The 24,632-nt window shown below is 42.7% G+C and overlaps 1 protein-coding gene across 3 annotated transcripts in view; it reads right to left on the minus strand.

Moving 5' to 3' along the window:
* The window catches only part of SMYD3 (SET and MYND domain containing 3), a 437,216-nt gene that overhangs the window by 26,566 nt on the left and 386,018 nt on the right, over nucleotides 1–24,632 (minus strand). For 2 of the 3 annotated variants that reach the window (XM_068232068.1, XM_068232066.1), the window contains one exon: nucleotides 1,526–1,634. In XM_068232068.1, coding sequence (XP_068088169.1) covers nucleotides 1,526–1,634 — 109 coding nt within the window. Of the gene's footprint in view, nucleotides 1–1,525; nucleotides 1,635–24,632 lie in introns of those variants that run through there. The other variant, XM_068232067.1, reaches the window with a different exon arrangement.

Here is a 24,632-nt window from a genome sequence, read left to right on the forward strand (position 1 = left end):
TCCCTAACTTGCCCCCAAAATCTTTCCTTAATGTTAAGCCCTTCCAGATGCCTAATCCCAACTCCATTACCTTTCATTTCTTCCTTATGCCTCCCCCAACCTCCTCTTTTAATGCACAGCCCATCCTTATGCCTAAAGCCTCGTACATATGCTAGACTGTTCTCGGCAGACGCCTCTGCTGAGAATCGAGGGTGTGTACAGTGGCCCATGACTTCCGTCAGCCTCTTGGCCACTGATCAGCCTGGTTTATCGACTCAGCTGAGCACCTGAAGGTCAGGGACTACAGTCTTAGCTCCCACTATCGCCTGATGGATCGAGCCCTGATCCCTCTCTGTTGACAGTCCTCATATGTGTGTAGGAGGCTTAAAGTGGAACTGAACTCAGAACTTCTTCTCTGCTCTAAAAGATAAGCAACAGCATAATAATCTTTACAGAAAAACATTTCTTTGTTACAGCTGATACAAATCCTGCAATTAATCTGCAGTGTGTCTACTTCCTGCTTGCATGCAAGTAGATATAGAGATAACATCCTGTGTAAATAAATTAGCATCCCTGCCAAGGCAGCCAGCTGACACTACTGAGAGATCAAATTGCACTTGTGATTAGTCACAGATGAGGGGGAATTAGACAGGCTAAACTCTGTCTAAATACATACAAGTTGTTTTTCTCTATGCTTTCCTTCTGTCCTGTGAAAGAGTTCAGGTCCACTTTAAATCTAGCCCTAAATGATGCACATAACTTGTCCTAACCCCCCTAAAATAATGTCTTACTGTAACAAATACTATATAAACAGGGATATGGAATGGCTCCAACTATTCATAAGTCGCCTAACACTTGGGTTCCGCTCTATAGCAGGAATTGTTGAGATCATATTTGTTCTGGATGAAGAGAGTAATAGTGGCCTTAGTCTTATTGAAGGGAACAATGGTGGATATACTTTTATATGACCTCCAGAATATAGACCCCCAGGTCATGGGGTCACTACAGAGGGAAAAGGGTATGAACGTGTGTGTGTGTGTGTGTGTGTGGGGGGGGGGGGTTGCAAGATTTGTAGTTAAGCCCCTACCCACACAACTCCAATCTGGCTCTACAATACACCAAAACATTCTCTTCCAAATGCAGCCTGTCCTCTCTAACGATTGTCACATGTCATCCACATTAATCATCCCCACTTATGAGATTTCTCATTACAGCTACAGATAACACTACAGCTTATGGCAATGGAAAGTACAGGAGGCTAAGTGTGAGAAACATTAATATACACATTTCATTGACAGTCACGTGTCAATTAGGGCATGGCCAATGAACAGGGCTGTGGAGTCGGTACAAAAATCTTCCGACTCCAACTCCGACTTCTCAGTTTATGAAACCACAAAATGGCTCAGACTCCGACTCCTCGACTCCGACTCCTTAGTCTAATACTTATCAGGGCTGTGGATTTTGTACAAAATTATCCAACTCCACTGCCCTGCCAATGAACATAAATAATGGCATTATTACCCCCTGAATCCTTCAACATACTGACCTGCTTCAGTGTATCCATTGCTTGAGAAAACAATCCCATATGAAGTTGCAGTTTACCCACTTTCATCATTTGAATTGCTCTTACTGGATGGTAACTGGAATAGTACAAGCTAATATACAAAAAAAAACACATATTCAAGTGACTTTCCATAATTATTTAGCATACATCTGACTTTAATCTATACTTTAAATATAACAATCTTGATTTTTCAAGCCTTGTATTTGGAAAACAAAAAGGTACATACTATTATAAAGAGAAACAAGAGAATTGCAGCAGTGTATGCATGGCATTACCACAAATATGTGATGTAAAAAATTGATGAATTTTTAAAGAGGCACTTAAACCTGTAAAAAAAAATCAGTTTTACTCACCTGGGGCTTCTACCAGCCCCTGCAGCCGTCCCGTGCCCTCGCAGTCACTCTCGGATCCTCCTGTCCCACGCCACCAGCTACTTTTGTTTCGCCAAAAGGCATGACCATGCGTAGAGATCTTCTTTGCATTCCCGTCAGCAATAGTGTCGTGCACAGGACAGTATTGCGGACGGAATGCAAAGAAAGAGACGCGTGGCCAAGCCTGCGCAGGCGCAGTGAGCCTGTCGGCCAAAAGTGAAAGTAGCTGGCGGCGGGGGACAGGAGGATCCGCAAGTGATTGCGAGGGCACGGGACGGCTGCAGGGGGCTGGTAAAAGCCCCAGGTGAGTAAAACTGACTTTTTTTGTTGTTGCAGGATTAAGGATCCCGTTAAGTCTCTTTAACACAGCTACTTAGACATTATTTGCACACTGTCATTTTAGAACACTTGGGTATCGAAAGTATTCCTTTAAGCAACCAGCAAGCACATGTATCAACACCAGGTGATCCACACCGATCCTGGATACCGGGTACTTTGCTGTTTATATGGTGCCTTCTTGGCAAAATGCCAGTGCCCCAACACCAGTGATGGTAAAGTATCTTTAATTCTCTAATAAAGCTGCAAGATTGTAGGCAGATAGAATACAAAAAGAATAGATTATTTATCAAGGCACCAAACTTGAGATATTTCATAACTTGTCTGTGAATTATCCCCAAAGCATAGAGCATTCATTTGTATTGCTTTGTTCCATCTAAAAGTCATCTTTCCAGTACAATAACCAACAAACATATTTCTCCCATTAGACTCAAAGCATCTGGCATATCTTAGATCAGTAATTAGTGGCTGATTGCATTATGTCTTAAAGAACAATTAACACCCATGCTAACGTAAAAAATAAAAAAACACATATATAAGTAGATAAATACTCGTTCTATAACAGATATATTGTCCTGTCCACGTTATGATTCCTGTGAATGAAGTTGGCACCGTCCAATGTTGATCTTTTACGGTTTATTGCAGTCTTGTCATGTTAAAAATTAACAACGTTTCAGAGTAATATACTCCTTTATCAAGTTCATGACACACTGTTATATATCACACGCACACTATTTATATACAGCCTAATGTCCACAGCAGCCAATCACCATGCTGCAAAGTATCTACCCAATGAGCACTCTTCTCTGAGCGCGGACTTGATTGGCAACCGGATGCCATAAATTGGTGCCAATCATCATCAAGCCCACAACCCATGTGACTGTTAGGCAGCAGGGAGTGGGCACGAAAAGGCGCAACCTCCTTAAAGAGGGTACGCCCTACCTCCACCCGTCATAGCCAAGTCTCCTCCTTCAGGTCAACGAACCTGATGGAAGATAAGACAACCATGCATCATAGCTGGGAAAACAGCCAGCTAGAGCGCCGACCAATGTGCATCTCATCAGAAAGGGAATCGTCCGCTGGCAGCGCCAACACATGATGTCACGCCGGTACCAAGGAAACAGCACACAACAATGCACGATGTAAACACCGTGCTGAAGTGTGTGGCCACGATGGAGAACAGGGAGACATCGAGGGACCCATGAGGTAGCACCTACAACGCATCGGGCAATACCACACTGGGAAGACCAGGGAGCCTCTCGTCATCCCTGTGGGCACACCCAGCACTAAGAGGACACGGAACATCTCCCCCGGCAATAGCACACTGTCGGCAAGATGAAATATCGACATGTACGACAGGCGGAGGGAAAACCCGCCTCCCCACTGTCCAACCCCACGATGTATGAGGATAGCAGAAATCATCAAAACCTAAGCAAAACAGATATATAATATAATAACTCACAGATCATAAAAATGGTGATAGGTCATACTCCATTTTAAGGCCTCTGGGTTCCATACAGTCCAAAGATCTAATCCAATAGGCATCCCTTAATAATAGTTTTTAATATCTGTCCCCCACTCTTTTTAAGGGGCTTCCAGTATTTGATATCTCAGTTGACTAACACTGTGCTCACAGTTATTGAAATGATACGATACAGATTGTTCAATATATATATATTTTTTTTTTATGAATCGCAGTTTTATGAGAGGAAAGACGTACCTTCGATTTAATCGTTGTCTGTTCCACATAGATAAATCCACATGGACATTTTAATAAATAGACTACAAACTGTGAGTCACAGGTATAGTAACCTTTGATGTCAAATTTCTTTCCTGTATGGTAATGAACAAATTGATTACCTTTAATAATGGAATTGCAATGGACACAATTGAGGCATGGGAAAGTGTCCCTTCTAGGGGGCTCAGGTGATCTAACAAGTGTTCCCATTTCAGCGTGACACAATCTATCTCTAAGTGTTGGTGGTCATTATATGACATTAATGGTGCATTCTGGAACTTAGCCACAGAGGGGAAGGACTGTGTCAAAATTGACCAATGTTTTTTAATAATTTTACTAACATTATTACTGTACACACTATATTGTGAAACATAAGGTATACGTGCTATGTTGTTCCTTCTTCCCTTTGGCCTGCTCTTTCCTGCACCCATAACATCATGTTTTGCTGTTTCAATAAGTTCATTGGGGTAAGCTCGTGCCAAACCATAACAGCAGAAAAAAGTTTTGAAAATGTTGAAAGCAGGATTAGCATCTTTATCACTTAATATGTTCAGACCAGTTGCTGTTGACATTTTAAAGGAAAAAGCAACACATCAGTAAATGTCAGACTAAACCGGCAGCTTTTCAGTCCAGATTTCAAAAACTCCTAGGATGAAGCTGTCCTAGCTGAGTGTGGTAAGGAGTTCCAAAGGGTGGGAGCAACATACCAAAAGACTATGGGTATAAAGATTTGAGGTAAACCAAATTATCAGCTCCATCTGGTGGGCTTGTCCAGGTCCTTATATATAATTTATAAATCTTTGGTAGCTACTAAATCACAGTTATTTAAGGTACAAGTAGGCAGTAGGTTTTTAAATGTATAATCTGTGGGGATACTTTTCTTAAAACTCTACTGGAGAATAGCCTTTAATTCCCATTTAAATTTATTTGCTAGATCGACCAATAATTTCCAAGATACCAGTATTGCTTGATATCTGTTCCATCTCCCTCTTTGATTTATACTCATTATCAATACCCCCTTCCCAATCAGCTGTTTAGTTCAATTATATTATTATTGATTTATAAAGCACCAACATATTTCATGGTGCTGTACAAAGTAAGAAACAAACATGGGATACATAATAATACAGGCAATAGTATACAGTATACCAATATACAAAATACAAAGTTGGTACAAAATACAGAATCGATACAAAATACAGAATTGGTAATTACAGTGACAAAAAGTAACATGATGAATAAAATTTATAATATATTCCAAGACACAGAAGGTGAGAAAGCCCTGTCCTTGGAGCTTATAATCCACAGGAATAGGGGGGAAACAAGAGGTGGGGTAGTTTACAATAATCATACCTAGAGGCAGTGTGCTTAAAGAGTAACTGTCAGGCTGCAAAAGCTAATTTAAACCTCTATTCTCCTGTGTTAAACAGTGTAGAAGGAAGACAAAAGGCAATACTGAAGTAAAAATCTCTCTTACTTTGATTTTTGCTAAACAGCAAGGCTCTTTATTCCCAAGCTCCTAAGGAGGCCGGCAGGACGCATAACAGATACTGCAAAGCATTCTGGGGCTGCTTCTTCTCCCCACTGCACTCCCTTGGTCCTCCCCTTCATTTCTCTATCCCGCCCTAAGGCTGCTTTCACAGTGAGAAGTTACAGGCTCATGTTACAGCAGCTTGTAATTTGCAGCCCAGCTCACAGCACTGAAAATCAATGTGCTGTTCACAGGGCACATGCTCCGTTAGAGTATACTGCATGAGTCCGCTATTGTTCCTAGCCACATGGCTAATTAATATTCACTGCACAGTAGTGTTGTCAATCATGAACCATTAGGATCTTTTTTGTGAATCGAATCATCAGGAAGCAGGGTAAGGGAGGATATTACATCACAATTGGCTTCATACAAGACAGACAAACATGGAACCTGCCATGAGCTGTCAGGAGCATCATTCTCTGCAAATACTATATAAAAATTCTGTGAAATCCAAGCGTGGACAGTGAAATGCATATGTAATGTAAGTACAGCCAATATTTAGCTACTGATATATGTGGTTTTTTTTCTCTGCGACCCTATACCTAACAGCTCCTCTTTAAGGATATCTAATAGAGTGCAAATTGGCCTTTAATCAAAGGGACAGTAAGGTACAGCATATGCTTGTCGGAAAAAGTGAGTTTTGAGGGTGCATATAAAGATATCAAAGTTAGGCGAGAGACAGGTGTGTTGTAGGAGGGCATTTGAGAGGAGGGATGAAGCTTGTGTGAAATCTTATATATGTTACGGCCAGAACCCGAAGTGTGGCCACTTCGCGTTCTGGCCAGCCACTTCGGGTTCTGGCCGGCCAATGTGCGAAGTGGCCGCAGCGCAGCGGCCAATGTTAGAAATGGAATGATTACACTAAGCTACAATGTATTTTACGGCCGTCTCGCTGTGGCCAAATGTATTAGAAGTTAGTTAATTTAATTAATTACAGCCGGCGGCAATGTAATAGATGAAGCCGCCGGCTTTCGCACTGCCTCCTCCTCCCCCCCCCCTGCCTCTCTCCTGTCCCTGCCTCCTATACAATATACGGAGAGTCGTTCATCGCGACAGGGGAATCCTGCCGTTCCTGCAGTGCGGGTGCTGGCAGAAGCAATGTCTGCAGCCTCCTCGCTCTGCTTCCCCTGCCGCGATGAACGACTCTCCGGGACATGCATGTCCCCAGCTGCTCCGTATTGTGTAGGAGGCAGGGAGAGGAGAGAGGCGGGGGGGTGGAGAGGAGGCAGTGCGAAAGCCGGCGGCTATATTTAATTAAATTAACCAACTTCTAATACATTTGGCCGCAGCGAGACGGCCGTAAAATACATTGTAGCTTAGTGTAATCATTCCATTTCTAACATTGGCCTCTGCGCTGCGGCCACTTCGCACATTGGCCGGCCAGAACCCGAAGTGGCTGGCCAGAACGCGAAGTGGCCACACTTCGGGTTCTGGCCGTAACATATACATGAATGCGAGGAGGTGATTCTTGAGGAGGACAAAAGTAGGTTATGTGCAGATCTGAGATTATGATCGGGTTGGTACCTGGAAACAAATGAGATGTACAGGGGAGATAGATTGCCGAGAGCTTTGTAGGTTAGAGTTACTGTAAGAGTTTGAACTGGATGGCATGTAAGTGGCATGTCTGTGGCTCCCCTGATCTCTCATGTAAGCCTCTCATGTAATTCAAAAGGAAGGCTGCCTTGCACTCCTGTCAGCTGTTACTTAGATAAATGTGATTACTCCTCATTGCTGCTTATGCACAGCATAGTCAGCTTCCCCAGGCATGTGGAGAGCCTTCCTCCCTGTGGAATGAATGTATCATTGCAGGAAAGCTGTTGGGTTGGGATTGAGAAATATATTGCTTTTCACAAACAGACCACAAGAAGCTCTGGGACCGCGGTACTTTTGGCAGTTTGTTACAGTTTGTTACAATGAAACAAGGTTCACAGACAGGAATTAGCTGTTTACAGCTGTCTCTAACAGCCAAAACAGCTAGCAGCAGCTACATAACCTGCCCACAGTAAATATGTCACCATGTAATAAATGTCAGAATGTAAATCGGGGAGAGGAAAGATTTTACAATGAGCAAACACTGACTAAATCATTTATACATAATTATTATAGAAATGAAGCACTTTTTTATTACATTATTTTCACTGGAGTTCCTCTTTAAGGCACTTGGGCAAAAACAGCTGTACATAAAAAAAATGTGCTTACAAGGGAATTATTCCGAAAAAGGAAAAAGATATAACAAGGAAACATCATTGATCAAATACGTCAGTTATATTCAACAGATGGTACAAGTGCTGAAATAATGGAGGCATAAAACATACTGCTTTAGATGTGATAAAAACTTTACAGAATTCACTCACTTATCTGCATTAGTAATGACAAACACCCTTGGATCTGTGTTTCCTAGCTCACAAGCATAACCCAAAACTTAGGGCAGATAAATATAAATGCTACCAATTCAATGACTTTTCTTCTGCTAAAATAAAAATATCATTTTGTGTGAAGGACTCCTGGAGAATTGAGAAGAGAAATTTAGAGCACATAAACTTTTTGTTTTTTTAAGAAGCATAAAATCCTTCAGAGAAACATTTAATTTTGCTGGAGGGGAGGAAACAAGTATCTACAAACCACATATACACCTATTATTTGTTATTCCATCAGGTTCGCCCATGAAATATGACTTAATTAGAATTTTCTTGTGAGTGGATTAACACTTATTAAAATCTGTATATTCAATCTTCCATTTCATTGTTCATCATTTTGCCATCTAAACAATTCTATGGTTCACAACTTTCAAGCATACTGAAACACGCATACTGAGAGTAGCACTGATGCACAACATTTTCATTTACAGCATATTGTCAAATTCATGTCTCTGGGCAATTATTTTCAGAATTCTGCAGCTCAAAGGGAAGAAACAGTCACAGGTGCACCTAATAAACAATTACAGAACCAGGACCAGCATTAAGTAGTGAGGGAAAAATTATCACTGGTGCAATCTTTCATTAGCAGAGAAAGTAAATGCCAAGTTCTGAAGTAGGATCAATAAGGAATTAACTTTTAATATTTCTCTGGCTGACTCCAAGTGTCATTACTTCTGCCTCTCCACTGTGGCAATAATAATAATCCTCGGTACTTATCCGTTAGCCGGGGGCATCCGGCAGGTGGCGCTGTTGTAGCTAATTTCATTCATGCTTAGTTAACGTAGTACTGAGTGAATGGAAGCGCCACGGGTGGCGCTAATTACATTGATACGGCACGTAACAATACAGTGTTAATGGGAACTAATACATTGTATTTCAAGTGGCCAGAACTGTCACTTAATGGAATTAAAATGAAGGCGGCGGCAATTTAACAGATGAATCCGCCGCCTTCGTATGTTGTTCTTCTTCTCCCCCTTTGCCCTCTCGCTTCTATACAATGCTGGCAGCCTGTGGGGACATGCTTGTCCCCCCCAGAGTCGTTCGTCGCGGCAGGGAATCCTGCTTGTTTGCTTGCGAGGAACGACTGCGGGGGGACACGCGTGTCCCCCCCCCCAGCTGCCAGCATTGTATAGAAGCGAGAGGGCAAAGAAGAACAACAGACGAAGGCGGCGGCTTCATCTGTTAAATTGCCGCCGCCTTCATTTTAATTGTATTAAGTGACAGTTCCGGCCACTTGAAATACATATTAGTTCCCATTAACACTGTATTGTTACGTGCCGTATCAATGTAATTAGCGCCACCTGCGGCGCTTCCATTCACACAGTACTACGTTAACTAAGTATGAATGAAATTCGCTACTACAGCGCATCGAAATTAGCTACAACAGCGCCACCTGCGCCCGGCTAACGGATAAGTACCTAATCCTCCTATAATCCTTACATTTGCGCATTTCTCTTGTTGGACTCAAAGCGCTCCAGAGCTGCAGCCACTAAGGGCACGCTCAAGGGGCCAGCCTGCAGTGTTGGGAAGTCTTGCTCAAGGACTTCTTACAGAATAGGTACTGCCTCTAGCCAGGATTTGAACCCTGGTCTCCCATGTCAAGGGCAGAGCCCTTAACCAGTACTCAGCCACAGACAGCACATGGTGGAGTTTTAAACATCCACTACTTTATTAATAAAAACGAATACAAGACATGACAGAAAATACCTTTGACCTAGACCACATGATCAACTTGGACTGGTGGATCATGCATCTCAGGCTAGCTTAAAACCCTAACACATCTGATATAAGTGCACCTCACATCCATCACCTATTCTTTGCTACCATTTCTGACTCTAGTTAAATTCCACTCTTCAAAAAAACCCAGTGACCACCCTCCCAAGTACTACTTTTTTGAACACCAAGCGAGTGGATTGTTTTCCCTAAGGCAAGGAGTCACCAACTGTGTGACCATCTGCTCTGCAGAAAAAAAAACATTTTGCATGCACTGTGATAGGCGGTTTGCTATGGGTCCCTGAAATGTGGAATCTCCTCAAAAACACCAGTACCGATGGATATCAGGAATGTTATGGTATTGGAGAGGCAATGGGAATAATGTGATGCCTAATTACCTCAGCGGTTGACACTTTGAATCCTGTGCAGATCCCTAATAAAAAATAATAATCCAAATAATCCATAGCACTGGCTTTCAAAAAAAAACAAACAAACAAACAAACAAAAAATCTTTCTTTCATTCATATCTTTTGTTTTGTTTCTTCTTGTCTGCTTGGACTATTTCATTCAATATATATGAGGACTATCAATAAATATGCTCATTGATGTAATCCTAATGATTAGTGAGTTATGTCAGTGACTGGGAACATCTAGTAGGGTACATATTTTTAATTTTTTTATTTATATAGCGCAGACATCTTCCACAGCCACCAGCGAGCAACAAAATACTAGAATAATTCTGACAGTACTTTTCACCTACTGTAGTTTTTGGTACATTTTCAATTGCAGAGTGCTGAAAAGTTCTTTTAACCCTCCTGGCGGTCTATTAAAAACCGCCAGGGGGCAGCGCAGCCGTTTTTTCGTATTTTTTTTAAAATCATGTAGCGAGCCTAGGGCTCGCTACATGATAGCCGCTGTGCAGTGGCATCCCCCTACCCTCTTCGGTCGCCTCTGGCGATCGGCGATCAGGAAATCCCGTTCAAAGAACGGGATTTCCTGGAGGGCTTCCCCCGTCATCATCGACGTTGTGACATCATCGGGAGACCCGATCCACCCCTCAGCGCTGCCTGGCGCTGATAGGCCAGGCTGCGCAAGGGGTCTAGGGGGAGGGCGGCGTGGAGCATAGTGGCGAATCGGCGTGGGGGCGAGCGGTGTGCTCAAGCAGCTAGCAAAATAAAAAATTGTGCAAATCGGCCCAGCAGGGCCTGAGAAAACCTCTTGCGCGGCTTGCCAGGAAGGTTAAACAGAAGATGAAAAATAATCTCTTACGTAAAAACTTAGGAGAAAAGGGAATTATGGTATCTTTACTGAAAAGATGGAAGGTACCCTCTGTAGTATAGCATAATCTTGCTATAATAAACTCTGATATAGTAAACATTTGGGTATAGTAAACTACCTTTTCAGGTCCCGGCCAATCTCCATTATAAGTCTATGGGAGCAATGCCTGGTATAGTAAACTTTGATATAATAAAACTTCTGTTATAGTAAATATGTTTTGGCCCCTATGTGACACTGACTCTGGATATAAAAGAGGGACACAGAGAGCCCAATGTAGCGTAGAGAAGGCAGAAATAGTCTGGCACTGTAGTTTAATAGTAGCAAAATCGGTACAAAAATGCAGCAGTGCGAAGTGCATAAAATAGATCATGACATTGCAGATGATCAAATGCTGTGCAAACTGTGCAAAACTTGTGATGCTGTACCTGGGTAAAAACGGTAGTAAGGCCGCGAAACGGTCGTAAGGCTGTGCACCTACTGTAGCCCTACGCTGCCTCCCACTCACATCACAAGTTTTGCACAGCATTTGATCATCTGCAATGTCATGATCTATTTTATTGCAATGTCTTCACATCGCACTGCTCCATTTTTGTACCGATTTTGCTTCTATTAAACTATAGTGCCAGAATATTTCTGCCTTCTGGACATTTTGCATGGAACTTTTTCTCCTGTCTTGAGCACATAGTTTTACCTGGGTGATATACATGTTTTGTTGACCAGCTTAGTACAGCTTAGCCCGAGTGCCTGACAGCTCTCCCATCACCAATGTAGTGTAGTATGCACTGGTAAATGAAGGTGTGTGGAAAGAGTATGTGCAGTATACTCACAAGTCATGGTTACTGCATAGGTAACTACTGTAAAAGCAGGTGGGGAGATTAGACCTATCCCCACTCAAGATTAACCACTTGAGGACCACAGTCTTTCTACCCCTTAAGGACCAGGCACTTTTTTTCCATTCAGACCACTGCAGCTTTCACGGTTTATTGCTCGCTCATACAACCTACCACCTAAATGAATTTTGGCTCCTTTTCTTGTCACTAATAAAGCTTTCTTTTGGTGCTATTTGATTGCTCTTGCGATTTTTACTTTTTATTATATTCATCAAAAAAGACATGAATTTTGGCAAAAAAATGATTTTTTTTAACTTTCTGTGCTGACAATTTTCAAATAAAGTAAAATTTCTGTATACATGCAGCGCGAAAAATGTGGACAAACATGTTTTTTATAAAAAAAAAACCATTCAGTGTATATTTATTGGTTTGGGTAAAAGTTATAGCGTTTACAAACTATGGTGCAAAAAGTGAATTTTCCCATTTTCAAGCATCTGTGACTTTTCTGACCCCCTGTCATGTTTCATGAGGGGCTAGAATTCCAGGATAGTATAAATACCCCCCAAATGACCCCATTTTGGAAAGAAGACATCCCAAAGTATTCACTGAGAGGCATAGTGAGTTCATAGAAGATATTATTTTTTGTCACAAGTAAGCGGAAAAAGTTTCAATTTCTTCTAACTTGCAACAAAAAAATAAAAAAATGAAATCTGCCACGGACTCACCATGCCCCTCTCTGAATACCTTGAAGTGTCTACTTTTCAAAATGGGGTCATTTGTGGGGTGTGTTTACTGTCCTGACATTTTGGGGGGGTGCTAAATTGTAAGCACCCCTGTAAAGCCTAAAGGTGCTCATTGGACTTTGGACCCCTTAGCGCAGTTAGGCTGCAAAAAAGTGCCACACATGTGGTATTGCCGTACTCGGTAGAAGTAGTATAATGTGTTTTGGGGTGTATTTTTACACATACCCATGCTGGGTGGGAGAAATATCTCTGTAAATGACAATTTTTTCATTTTTTTTTACACACAATTGTCCATTTACAGAGTTATTTCTCCTACCCAGCATGGGTATGTGTAAAAATACACCACAAAACACATTATACTACTTCTCCCGAGTACGGCGATACCACATTTTGCGACATTTGGTTTCAAGACTACTCCTCACTGTTTAGGGCCCCTAAAATGCCAGGGCAGTATAGGAACCCCACAAATGACCCCATTTTAGAAAGAAGACACCCCAAGGTATTCCGTTAGGAGTATGGTGAGTTCATAGAAGATTTTATTTTTGTCACAAGTTAGCGGAACATGACACTTTGTGAAAAAAAACAATTAAAATCAATTTCCGCTAACTTGTGACAAAAAAATAAAATCTTCTATGAACTCATCATACTCCTAACTGAATACCTTGGGGTGTCTTCTTTCTACAATGGGGTCATTTGTGGGGTTCCTATACTGCCCTGGCATTTTAGGGGCCCTAAACCGTGAGGAGTAGTCTGGAAATCAAATTCCGCAAAATGACCTGTGAAATCCTAAAGGTACTCATTGGACTTTGGGCCCTTTAGCGCAGTTAGGGTGCAAAAAAGTGCCACACATGTGGTATCGCCGTACTCGGGAGAAGTAGTACAATGTGTTTTGGGGTGTATTTTTACACATACCCATGCTGGGTGGGAGAAATAACTCTGTAAATAGACAATTGTGTGTAAAAAAATCAAAAGATTGTCATTTACAGAGGTATTTCTCCCACCCAGCATGGGTATGTGTAAAAATACACCCCAAAACACATTATACTACTTCTCCCGAGTACGGCGATACCACATGTGTGGCACTTTTTTGCACCCTAACTGCGCTAAGGGGCCCAGAGTCCAATGAGTACCTTTAGGCTTTACAGGGGTGCTCAAAATTTAGCACCCCGCCCACTTGCCAGGACAGTTAACAAACCCCACAAATGACCCCATTTTGGAAAGAATACACGCTAAGGTATTCCATGAGGGCCATGGTGAGTTCATAGAAAATTTTATTTTTTGTCACAAGTTAGCGGAAAATGACATTTTGTGAAAAAAAACAAAAACACAAAACCACAATTTCTGCTAACTTGTGACAAAAAATAAAACATTCTATGAACTCACCATGCACCTCACGGAGTACTTTGGGGTGTCCTCTTTCCAAAATGGCATCATTCGTGGGGTCTGTCCTGGCATTTTAGGGTCTCTGCAATCATTACATGTATGGCCAGTATTAGGAGTTTCTGCTATACTCCTTATATTGGGCATAAGGGTAATGCACTGTGGGCTGAAAGGAAAAATGAACGTCAAACAATCAATCAATGTGGATGAAAAAATATCTGCCAAAAAATTTTGGAAAAAAAAAAAAGGAGGAAGGCGTCTGCCAGGACACAGGAGCTGCCGCCCCAAAAATCCAAACCCACCAGCTCGTATGCCCTGGCAAACCTGATTTATCCATTCACACCGATCGATGTGGATGAACAAATCATTGCCAGAGTTCTTTTTTGATACAAAGTGCTTGCCAAAGCATATGAAACCCCAACACCACTCCTCGGCCCATATGCCTCGGCAAACGTATCTTTTTGACTGCGGAGGAGAAATCTCGTCCTGCAGCACTGCATGCACCGACTTGTGTGTAAGCTGACAGACGCGCAATGTTCTGTCAGGATGCACCATCAGTGCTGCAGCTGATTGGTCGGTCTGGATAGAAAAAAGAGAGAAGAAAAAAGACAAAACAATACAAAAAGGAGGGGAAGGCGGCTGCCAGGACATAGGAGCTGCCGCCCCAAAAATCCAAACCCACCAGCTCGTATGCCCTGGCAAACCTGATTTATCCATATACACCGATCGATGTGGATGAACAAATCATTGCCAGAGTTCTTTTTTGATACAAAGTGTTTGCCAAAGCATATGAATCCCCAACACCACTCCTCGGCCCATATGCCTCGGCAAACGTATCTTTTTGACTGCGGAGGAGAAATCTCGTCCTGCAGCGCTGCATGCACCGACTTATGTGTAAGCTGACAGACGCGCAATGTTCTGTCAGGATGCACCATCAGTGCTGCAGCTGGTTAGTCGTTCGCTCGGTCCACCTGGAAGGTTATTGGATGGAAAAAGGAAAAAAAATACAAAAAAACCCCAAAAAACAAGCAAGCAGCAAAGCAATTCCTTCATTAACATTAATAAACTTTGAACTTTAATAAAAACCTTAACATTGCAAACTAAACATTAGCTTCTTTGCTTACCTGTTTTTTGTTTTTTTTTGTTTTTTTTAACTTACCTCCCGAGGACAAACCTCTCCTCCCCCATGGGACAATGTGCGAAGTGCAAATCGCACAGAGTTGTGGCGAAGTACATTACGCATTTTGTCCCAAGTGAAAGGAGAGGTTTCTGGCAGCCCTGTGTACTACGATCTCTCAAAACCAGATGTTTGGTTTCACACTGCATATTGACATATCCGGTGGGTCGAGCCCGCCGCACCATATCGTCCAAAACAGACCTTCAGGGAATACCACAAGAGTAGCATTCGGCCTAGTAATGAACTGCGTCGACATAGACTAACATGACTTCCAGGCCGATCGAAATTGCCACAGAAGCCACGCAGTAACGTAGGCATGCACTAGCGTTAAGTCAAGCACTTCCGGCGTAGGGGGGACCGCAAAGTGTGACTTTCGCTAGGCATTTTGCCCTAACGCATCGCAGCAGTGTGAAATAGCACTGAGAGACCCTTGTGTGCCTACCGCTGTGTCTGTAGTTCCCTACTCTCTAATAGTGTACCTGCTCATGGTACCTCTCAAAACACTCCCCTAGGCATAGTCCAGGCTGGTCAGGGCAGCGGGGACAATAAACAGTGGTGTCACGCCTTGTTCCAGCCCTGCTGCAGACACGACAACGTTTTCTTCGGATTCGGTGACCTGGGGTACTCGGAATCGGATAGGCGTAATGCCTTCTATGCAGCCGGCTAGTTGCATCTTGGGGTTGGGCCCGGACACCTCCTGGATACAGGAGTTCCATAGTGATCTGTCTCTGAAATTGTAGAAACGATCCAGTTCTCCCAGCCTTACTGTAGAGAACAAAGCTGTTGTAAACTGCCAATTGAATTAAATAAAAGGACACTTTTTTATTCCAGCGCCTTGTTTTGCGGGAAAGTAAATAGGGCGCTAACCTCTGGTCATTGAAGTCCACCCCTCCCATGTTGGTATTATACTCGTGGACGACAAGGGGTTTTTCAATGACCTCAGTTCGCCGTTGAATTTGGACTGTCGTGTCTGCGTGAATGGTGGACAGAAAGTAAACATCCCTCTTGTCCTTCCATTTCACCGCGAGCAGGTCGTCAGCACTCAATGCGGCCCTCTGCCCCCGTTGAAGTTTGGTGGTAATGAGCCGTTGGGGGAAGCCCCGGCGACTATGCCGCATGGTGCCACAGCATCGGATTCCTTCTAACTTTAAGTGCTGATAGAGGGCCACACTTGAGTAGTAATTGTCCACATAAAGATGGTACCCCTTCTGGAACAAGGGTGACGCCAAGTCCCACACAACCTTTCCACTGCTCCCCAGGTAGTCAGGGCATCCGACCGGCTCCAATTTGGAGTTTTTTCCCTCATAGACCCTAAAATAAGATGTATAGCCTGTGGCCCTTTCACAGAGCTTATACAGTTTCACCCCATACCGGGCGCGCTTGCTTGGGATGTACTGTTTGATGCCAAGGCGCCCGGTAAAACGTATGAGGGACTCATCTACGCAAATTTGCTGTTCAGGGGTATAAGCATCTGCAAATTTTGATGACAGGTGGTCTATGAGGGGCCGAATTTTGTGGAGCCGGTCAAAAGCAGGGTGGTCACTTTCATGACAGATTTCATCATCATTGAAGTGCAGGAAGCGCAGGATGTTCTCAAATCATGTCCTGGACATGGCAGCAGAGTACAAGGGAACATGTTGTGATGGGTCTGTAGACCAATAAGACCGCAACACATTTTGTTTGATTTGTCCCATGTGTAAGAGAAGGCCCAAAAAAATTTTAAGTTCGGAAACTTGGACTGGTTTCCACCGAAATGGCTGGGCAAGGAAGACATTCGGATTGGCGGTTAGAAATTGTGTGGCTTTACGGTTGGTCTCTGCCACGACTAGGTCTAAGAGATCCTGGGTGATGAACAGATAAAAAAAGTCTAGGAGCGATCCTAGATTATCTGTCATCACCTGGACTCCAGACTGGGCGGTGAAAGGGGGCAGTACGGGTGCGGCGGTATCAGGGGATTGCCAATTTGGATTTGCCAGCACCTCTGGTAAACTAGGGGTAGTACGGGCCCGTCTACTTGGTGGCTGTGACTGGGGTGTTACTGCACGTGCCACCGAACCAGTTTCAACTTCCATGCTGGTGCTCGCCACTTCACCAGGGTGTACGGAAGTACTGGTTCTAGGTCCAGGAGATGCTGTGCTGCTGGTGCCTGCCCCACCATGAAATCTCAGACCAGCACGAGCACCACTCTGCTGCCCTTGAGGCTGATCCTGCGCCACCTGCGGTCCAACGACATGGGGTGTGGTACGCCTGGCTCTAGCCGGGACCTCAACCTCGTCATCGCTATCGGTCAGTGAGCCACTGCTCAATTCAGGTACAAACTCTGACCCAGATGATTCGTCGAATGGTTCGTCCCAATCGTCCTCATCCGACTGGGCCATGTACCTGAGAACCTCATCATCGGAATACCCCTTTCTTGCCATGGTGGACTGCTAAATTTAGGGGGTATTCCTCTGAGACTATCCAGAAAAAAGAGCACCTACTTAGCGGAAGGGAGTATTTGAGCGGTAGAAAGCTGTGATCACTGAGTTTTGATTAAAAAAAAATCAAAACTGATGTTTACAGTGCACAGCTAGTGTACAGTGGTTTTTGCAGCGATCAGAAAAAAAAAATTCTGTCACTGCGGTGGGGTGGGCTGAACGCAATTGCAGGCGAACGATCAGACCTGATCAGGCAAACACTGCGTTTTTTAGTGGATCCTAGTGACCCTAATAGATCTGACTGCGATCAGTAATGATCACTTACAGATACTATATAGTAACAATGTTGATTAGCGACAGTGATGACGCTAATTAGTGACTGTGGTGCAGTGGGCTGAGCACTAACTGACACTAACAAAGGGGCCTAGCTAACTGGCCTAACTGCTAACACTAGTGATACTAAAAAAGTGACAGTTTCCACTGATCACTGTTTTTAGATCACTAGGATAGTGACAGGGGGGTGGTGGCGAGTGGGGAATCAGAAGCAATGAGAAACAATCACAGGGCAATCGCGGGACAATCAAAGCCAATCACGGGACAATCAAAGCCAATCACAGGCCAATCACGGGACAATCAAAGCCAATCACAGGCCAATCACGGGACAATCACAGGCCAATCACAGGCCAATCACGGGACAATCACAGGCCAATCACAGGACAATTAAAGCAAATCACAGGGCAATCAAAGCCAATCACGGGACAATCAAAGCCAATCACAGCCAATCACTGGACAATCAAAGCCAATCACAGGCCAATCACAGGTTAAACACGGGAAAATCACAGGCCAATCACGGGACAATCACAGGCCAATCACGGGACAATCACAGGCCAATCACGGGACAATCAAATACAATGAAAGCACAATCAAACACAATGACAGCACAATCAAATACAATGACAGCACAATCAAATACAATGACAGCACAATCAAATACAATGCACTGGGAAGGTGATTGGGGGGGGGGGGGGGGGGGGGTCTGAGGGCGATCTGAGGGTGAGGGGGGTTGATTAGGTGCCCGCACGGGGCAGATTGGGTCCTGATCTGATGGGTGGCAGACACAGGAGGTGACCAATGGGAGATCAGTGAGTGATTACAGGGGAGAATAGATGTAAACAATGCACTGCGGAGGTTATCAGGAGGGGGGGTCTGAGGACAATCTGAGGGTCTGGGTGGGTGATCAGGTGCCCCCAAGGGACAGTTTAGGGTCTGCTCTGATGGGTGGTGGTGACAAGGGGTGATAGACAGGTGACAGACAGGTGATAGACAGGTGGTCAGTGGGTGAGGCAGATGTATACAGTAGTATACAGTATACAGGGGTGGGGGTCTGGGGGGGTCTGGGGGGATCTGAGGGTAGGGGGGGGGTGATCAAGGGACCCTAGGGGGCAGTTAGGGACCTAACCTACAATATAGCGTCGGCAGATAGTGGCAGGGGGTGATTGATGGGTTTATTAGGGGGTGCTTGGGTGCAACTATTGCTGTGCTGGGGTGGTCAGGGGGGGTCCTGAGGGCTGGGGTGGGCGATCGGGGGGTCTGTGGGTGCACAAAACCTTGCTGCTGCTGCTCCATACAGGGCTGCCTCCTCCTCCGAGATCCGTGCGACGAAGAGTGCAGAGGAGGAGGAGGCAGCCAGTATAATACACTTTGTCATGTAAACAAAGTGTATTATACATTTCTATTGGCCCAGATCGTAATTTTAAACCCCGCCGGCGCTGCTAATTGGCCTGCGGGGTATCGGGCAAGGTGGGCGGGACCTTTCGCCGCGGGGAGCGCGCGTCATAGATGACGCGATCGCTCCCCGGACATGCCTTAAGGACCCGCCGCCGTCAGGCGTATTGCGGTCCTTAAGGCGTCCACTTTGCCGCCGCCCATGGGCTGTGGGCGGTCGGCAAGTGGTTAAGAAGTTGATCTAGGTAGATGAAGGAAAAAAGGGGTAACACCCCTCCACCAAAGGTGGATATGTATAACATAGTATGGATACAGAGGCGCCAGAAGGATAAAAAGATCTAAAACATTTAAAATGAGGAGGTAGTGGTGGACTTACCTCCTTCGGGCAGACACAAGAAAATGCTGATCAATTTTCAGCAAAACAATTGATTACATACTCCAGTAAAATAGTAACCCGCTTCCTCAATAAGATGGAGCATATAAAAAAACAGGTCTGGTACTATAACATTTGTAAGACAAAAAATATGGCCTCAGCTGAATATACAGTACTGTACAAATAAGCAGCCTGGGGAAATTGAGGAATAATGTGAAGGAAACAGGAAAATGCAGCGTTACCACTTCCACTTTGCTATCACCGATAAAAGTATTCTCACAGTTCCGGGTATCTCCTGATAGCTTGTGGAGCACAGTACAGGCTATTTTCACTTGTAGTGCAGACCAGAGCAGGCCTACTTGCTGCAAAACTAAAGTAAATGAGAGTAGAGTACTGAGGTATAAGAGCCACACGCATTATAGATGTGAGTGGCTTATTATCATTGGCTGCATTTTGAAGAGAGGCTTCATGATTGGCTCAGGTGTGAGCAGTAAGTTTTGCAGGACACATGCTGCAAGTCCCGCCCGCGGAGGTATCAAAACTACTCACAGGAAGCGAGTGGCTTCCTCTCTTCAGTGGGGGCTGCAATTTTTAAAAAGCCCTGGATACTGTACTAGTGATTTGTCCAGCCTGGCTATACAGCCCTAAGGTATACTTAACCTTGTAGTCCACCAAATGTGCAAGTGCTTGTACTGTACCTCCAATGGGAGGACAGAGTTGTTCGATTGCAGCAGAAAATGTACCAGGGCATGCTGGGCCATTTCTAGTACAATTTCTGATATAGTAAACTTCTGATACAGTAAACCACTTTTCCTGTTCCCTTGGAGTTTACTATAATGAGATTATACTGTACTGATAAAATATGAGGTATTTTCATCCAGCCTAAGGAATGAGCCAAATGTCCCTTCTGCTTGAGTCAGTCTGTAGGATCAAGTTGTCTGATGTTACATCAAGTGTTGGTGGGAAATAATTGGTTAGAAAAGGTCAAAAATGAACTGGTTGCAAGTGATAAATATGAGTTTTGAATTTAAAGTATTACATATTTTTTGTCATTACAAATATAGCAAAACCCCCATCATCAAGCTTAGGTGAGTATTGTCTGATACCAAAAAACTGCACTATTTCAGAAAGCCCCTCCCCCCACCTGACATGCATCAGATCACAAGACATGCATCAAGAAACTATGGAAATTGTAAGAAACAGAGAGGTAAGTCACTACACTGCTCATTGCATAGTTGGGGAGGAGTGAGAGAGGCACACCCTACCCCCCTTTATGGCACATAGGTAATCTGCTTGCTTGAGAGTGCCAGTTGCTTGGGTGCCGGATAGCAGGGGTTGTACTGTATATGTGTTTTTACTTTTTAGTACTGAACATGATGAAACAATATTAACACCTAAATAGAAAAAAGATTGATAACTCAAATCCGGAGCAATACAACAATATACTTAAACAATTAAACAAAACAATAGTTTGCAAGAAAGATGCAGAGTAAGCTAGATAGCATACTTTACAAAAAAGGCTTAACAAAAAAAGCAGAAGTGGCATTTGTAAATAACCCCATTGCCATGTATACAAATGTAGACAGGTGGCCACACAGATTGGAGAACAGCTTTGGACAGACAAAATATTTGCTGCCAGATTTCAGGCCTGGCTTCCTTCACACTCAAAGTTCTCAACTCTGCTCTGTTTGTCACTAAGAAACTAAAATGCCAGATTAATAACAAATGTGGATCAGTGGACGACATAAAACATTAATTATACAGTAAAGGTCAACTTATTTGACAACAAGTCTACAACTTTGTTATGAGACCTTAGCCTGTATGTAATTCACTTTTTCTCCTGGGTTTTCTCCTAGGTGATATTTTCACAACTTGTCAATAAAATGTCTTTTAACCCACCATCAAGCCAGGAGATACTCAAAATAATTTTGATAGTACTTTTTCTCCTACTTTTTGGTACTTTTTCAATTGCAAAATTCTGAAAAGTCATTTTAAAAAAAAAGATGAAAAATTATCTCCTTGGGGGAAAAAACTCATTCTGTTGCTATTATTATACTCTAAGTAATCTAAAAAAGTGTTGTTTTTTTTTGGGGGGGGGGGGAGTGGGGGAGTGGGGAGAGTAAAGACTCAACGTGGACAAGCTGCATTAAAGCAGATCCGAGATGAAAAACTAACTATAACAAATAACTTGTCTATATATCTTATCTAAAGTTTAGATAGTTTACACAGCATATCTAGCTGCAAACAGCTTTAATAGAAAATGATTATTTCTTCCTGTGATACAATGACAGCAGCCATGTTGTTTGTAAACATTACACAGAGGCAGGCTTATCTGTATCTTGAGCACTTAGGCTGTGAAAAAAAACCTAATCCCCCCTCCTCCATCTGCCTCTGAAATCAATGGCTAGTAACACCTCCTCCTCCTGCCCAGACTGAGCTCCCATGAGCCCTTGCTACTGCCAAGGCTCTCTGAAAACCTGTGGGCGTGGTTTATTTCATTTATAGGGAATTAGAATATTAAAACAAATAAGTATTTGGCTTGAGGAATGCCCTATACACAATAGGAAAGAAACACAATTATGCAATGATTAAATGTTCACCTCGGATCCACTTTAACCACTTCAGCCTTCAGTGTCGTTTCACCTTATGCATCCAAACAACTTTCACCTCCCATTCATTCGCCAATAACTTTATCACTACTTATCACAATGAATTGATCGATATCTTTTTTTTTCCACCACCAGTCAGGCTTTCTTTAAATGGTACATTCTGCTAAGAATTATTTTTTTCTAAATGCATTTTAATGTAAATATTAAGAAAAAAATTAGATGCGGCAACCTTTTTAATCGTCATGATTTTCCTGTATAAATCATTGGTTGTCACGATAAAAAATGTCAGTTAATTATATCATATAGGAGACACACACACACACACACAGTGATATTTGAGAAGTGAAATTAAGTTTATTGGATTTACAGAAAGTGCACAATAATTGTTTAAATAAAATTAGGCCGGTGCATACATTTGGGCATTGTCATTTTATTGATTCCAAAACCTTTAGAAATAATTATTGGAACTTAAATTGGCTTGGTAAGCTCAGTGACCCCTGACCTACATACTCAGGTGAATCCAATTATGAGAAAGAGTATTTAAGGGGGTCAATTGTCAGTTTCCCTCCTCTTTTAATTTTCTCTGAAGAGTAGCAACATTGGGGTCTCAAACCAACTCTCAAATGATCTAAAGACAAAGATTGTTCACCATCATGGTTTAGGGGAAGGATGCAGAAAGCTGTCTCAGAGATTTCAGCTGTCTGTTTCCACAGTTAGGAACATATTAAGGGAAATGGAAGACCACAGGCTCAGTTCAAGTTAAGGCTCGAAGTGGCAGACCAAGAAAAATCTCAGATAGAAAGAAGCGAAATATATTGAGAACAGTCAGAGTCAACTCACAGACCAGCCCCAAAGACCTACAACATCATCTTGCTGCAGATGGAGTCACTGTGCATCGTTCAACCATTCGGCAAGAGTAATGCAGAAGAAGCCTTTTCTCCACCCACAGCACAAACAGAGCTGCTTGAGGTATGCTAAAGCATATTTGGACAAGCCAGCTTCGATTTGGAATAAGGTGCTGTGAACTGATGAAACTAAGATTGAGTTATTTGGGCATAACAAGGGGTGTTATGCATGGAGGAAAAAGAACACAGCATTCCAAGAAAAACACCTGCTACCTACAGTAAAATATGGTGGTGGTTCCATCATGCTGTGGGGCTGTGTGGCCAGAGTAGGGACTGAGAATCTTGGCAAAGTTGAGGGACACATGGATTCCACTCAGTATTATTAGATTCTGGAGACCAATGTTCAGGAATCAGTGACAAAAGCTGAAGCTGCACCGAGGCTGGATCTCTCAACAAGACAACAACCCTAAACACTGCTCAAAATCCACTAAGGCATTCATGCAGAGGAACAAGTACAACATTCTGGAATGGCTATCTCAGCCCCCAGACCTGAATATAATTGAAAATCTGCGGTGTGAGTTAAAGAGAGCTGTCCATGCTCTGAATGAAATAGAGATGTTTTGTAAAGAGGAATGGTCCAAAATACCTTCAACCAGAATCCAGACTCTCATTGGAACCTACAGGCTGTAATTTCTGCAAAAGGAGGATATACTAAATATTGATTTCATTTCTTTTTTGTGGTGCCCAAATTTATGCACCTGCCTAATTTTGTTTAAACAATTATTGCGCACTTTGTGTAAATCCAATATATATCAATATATTGTGTAAATCCTATATGACACATTCAACTGACATTTTTTTTTCGTAACAATCAACAATTTATACAGGAAAATCATGACGATTAACAAGGTTGCCCAACCTTTTGCATCGCACTGTACATGCTACTATAATTAAAACCCACACATTTTATTTGCCCATTTGTCCCAGTTATTACAACATTGAAATTATGTCCCTATAACAATGTATGGCGTGAATATTTTATTTGAAAATAAAGGTGCATTTTTTTTCAATTTGCGTCCATCACTATTTACAAGCTTATAATTTAAAAAATTATAGTACTATACTCTCTTGACATGCATATTAAAAACGTTCAGACACTTAGGTAACTATTTATGTTTTTTTGTTTTTTTTTATTGTAATTAGTTTTTTGTATTAAAAATGTGGGGTTTTTTGGAGTGGGGAGGTAAACAGATAATTTTAAATGTAATTGATTGTGTATTTAAAAATAAAAAAAAAAAAAAAAAAAAATATATATATATATATATATATATATATATATATATATATATATATATATATATATATATATATGTAGATGTATGTAGTTTTACTATTTCATTTTTTTTGTTTTTCATCCTGTAAGCGAGAGCTCTCGCTTACAGGAACTGAAGGGATGACGTGAAACTCATAAAAATCGAGACTTTTCAGAGAAGCCGTCAGTTTTTCATACGGAGACATAGATCAATGAATGGGAACTGTGTTCCCATTCATTGATCTCCAGGCTAGCAAAAGGCAGCGGGAGCACGCACCCGGCTGAGCTGCAGCA

This window comes from Hyperolius riggenbachi, chromosome 4, assembly GCF_040937935.1.
Source record: "Hyperolius riggenbachi isolate aHypRig1 chromosome 4, aHypRig1.pri, whole genome shotgun sequence".
Lineage (NCBI taxonomy): Eukaryota > Metazoa > Chordata > Amphibia > Anura > Hyperoliidae > Hyperolius > Hyperolius riggenbachi.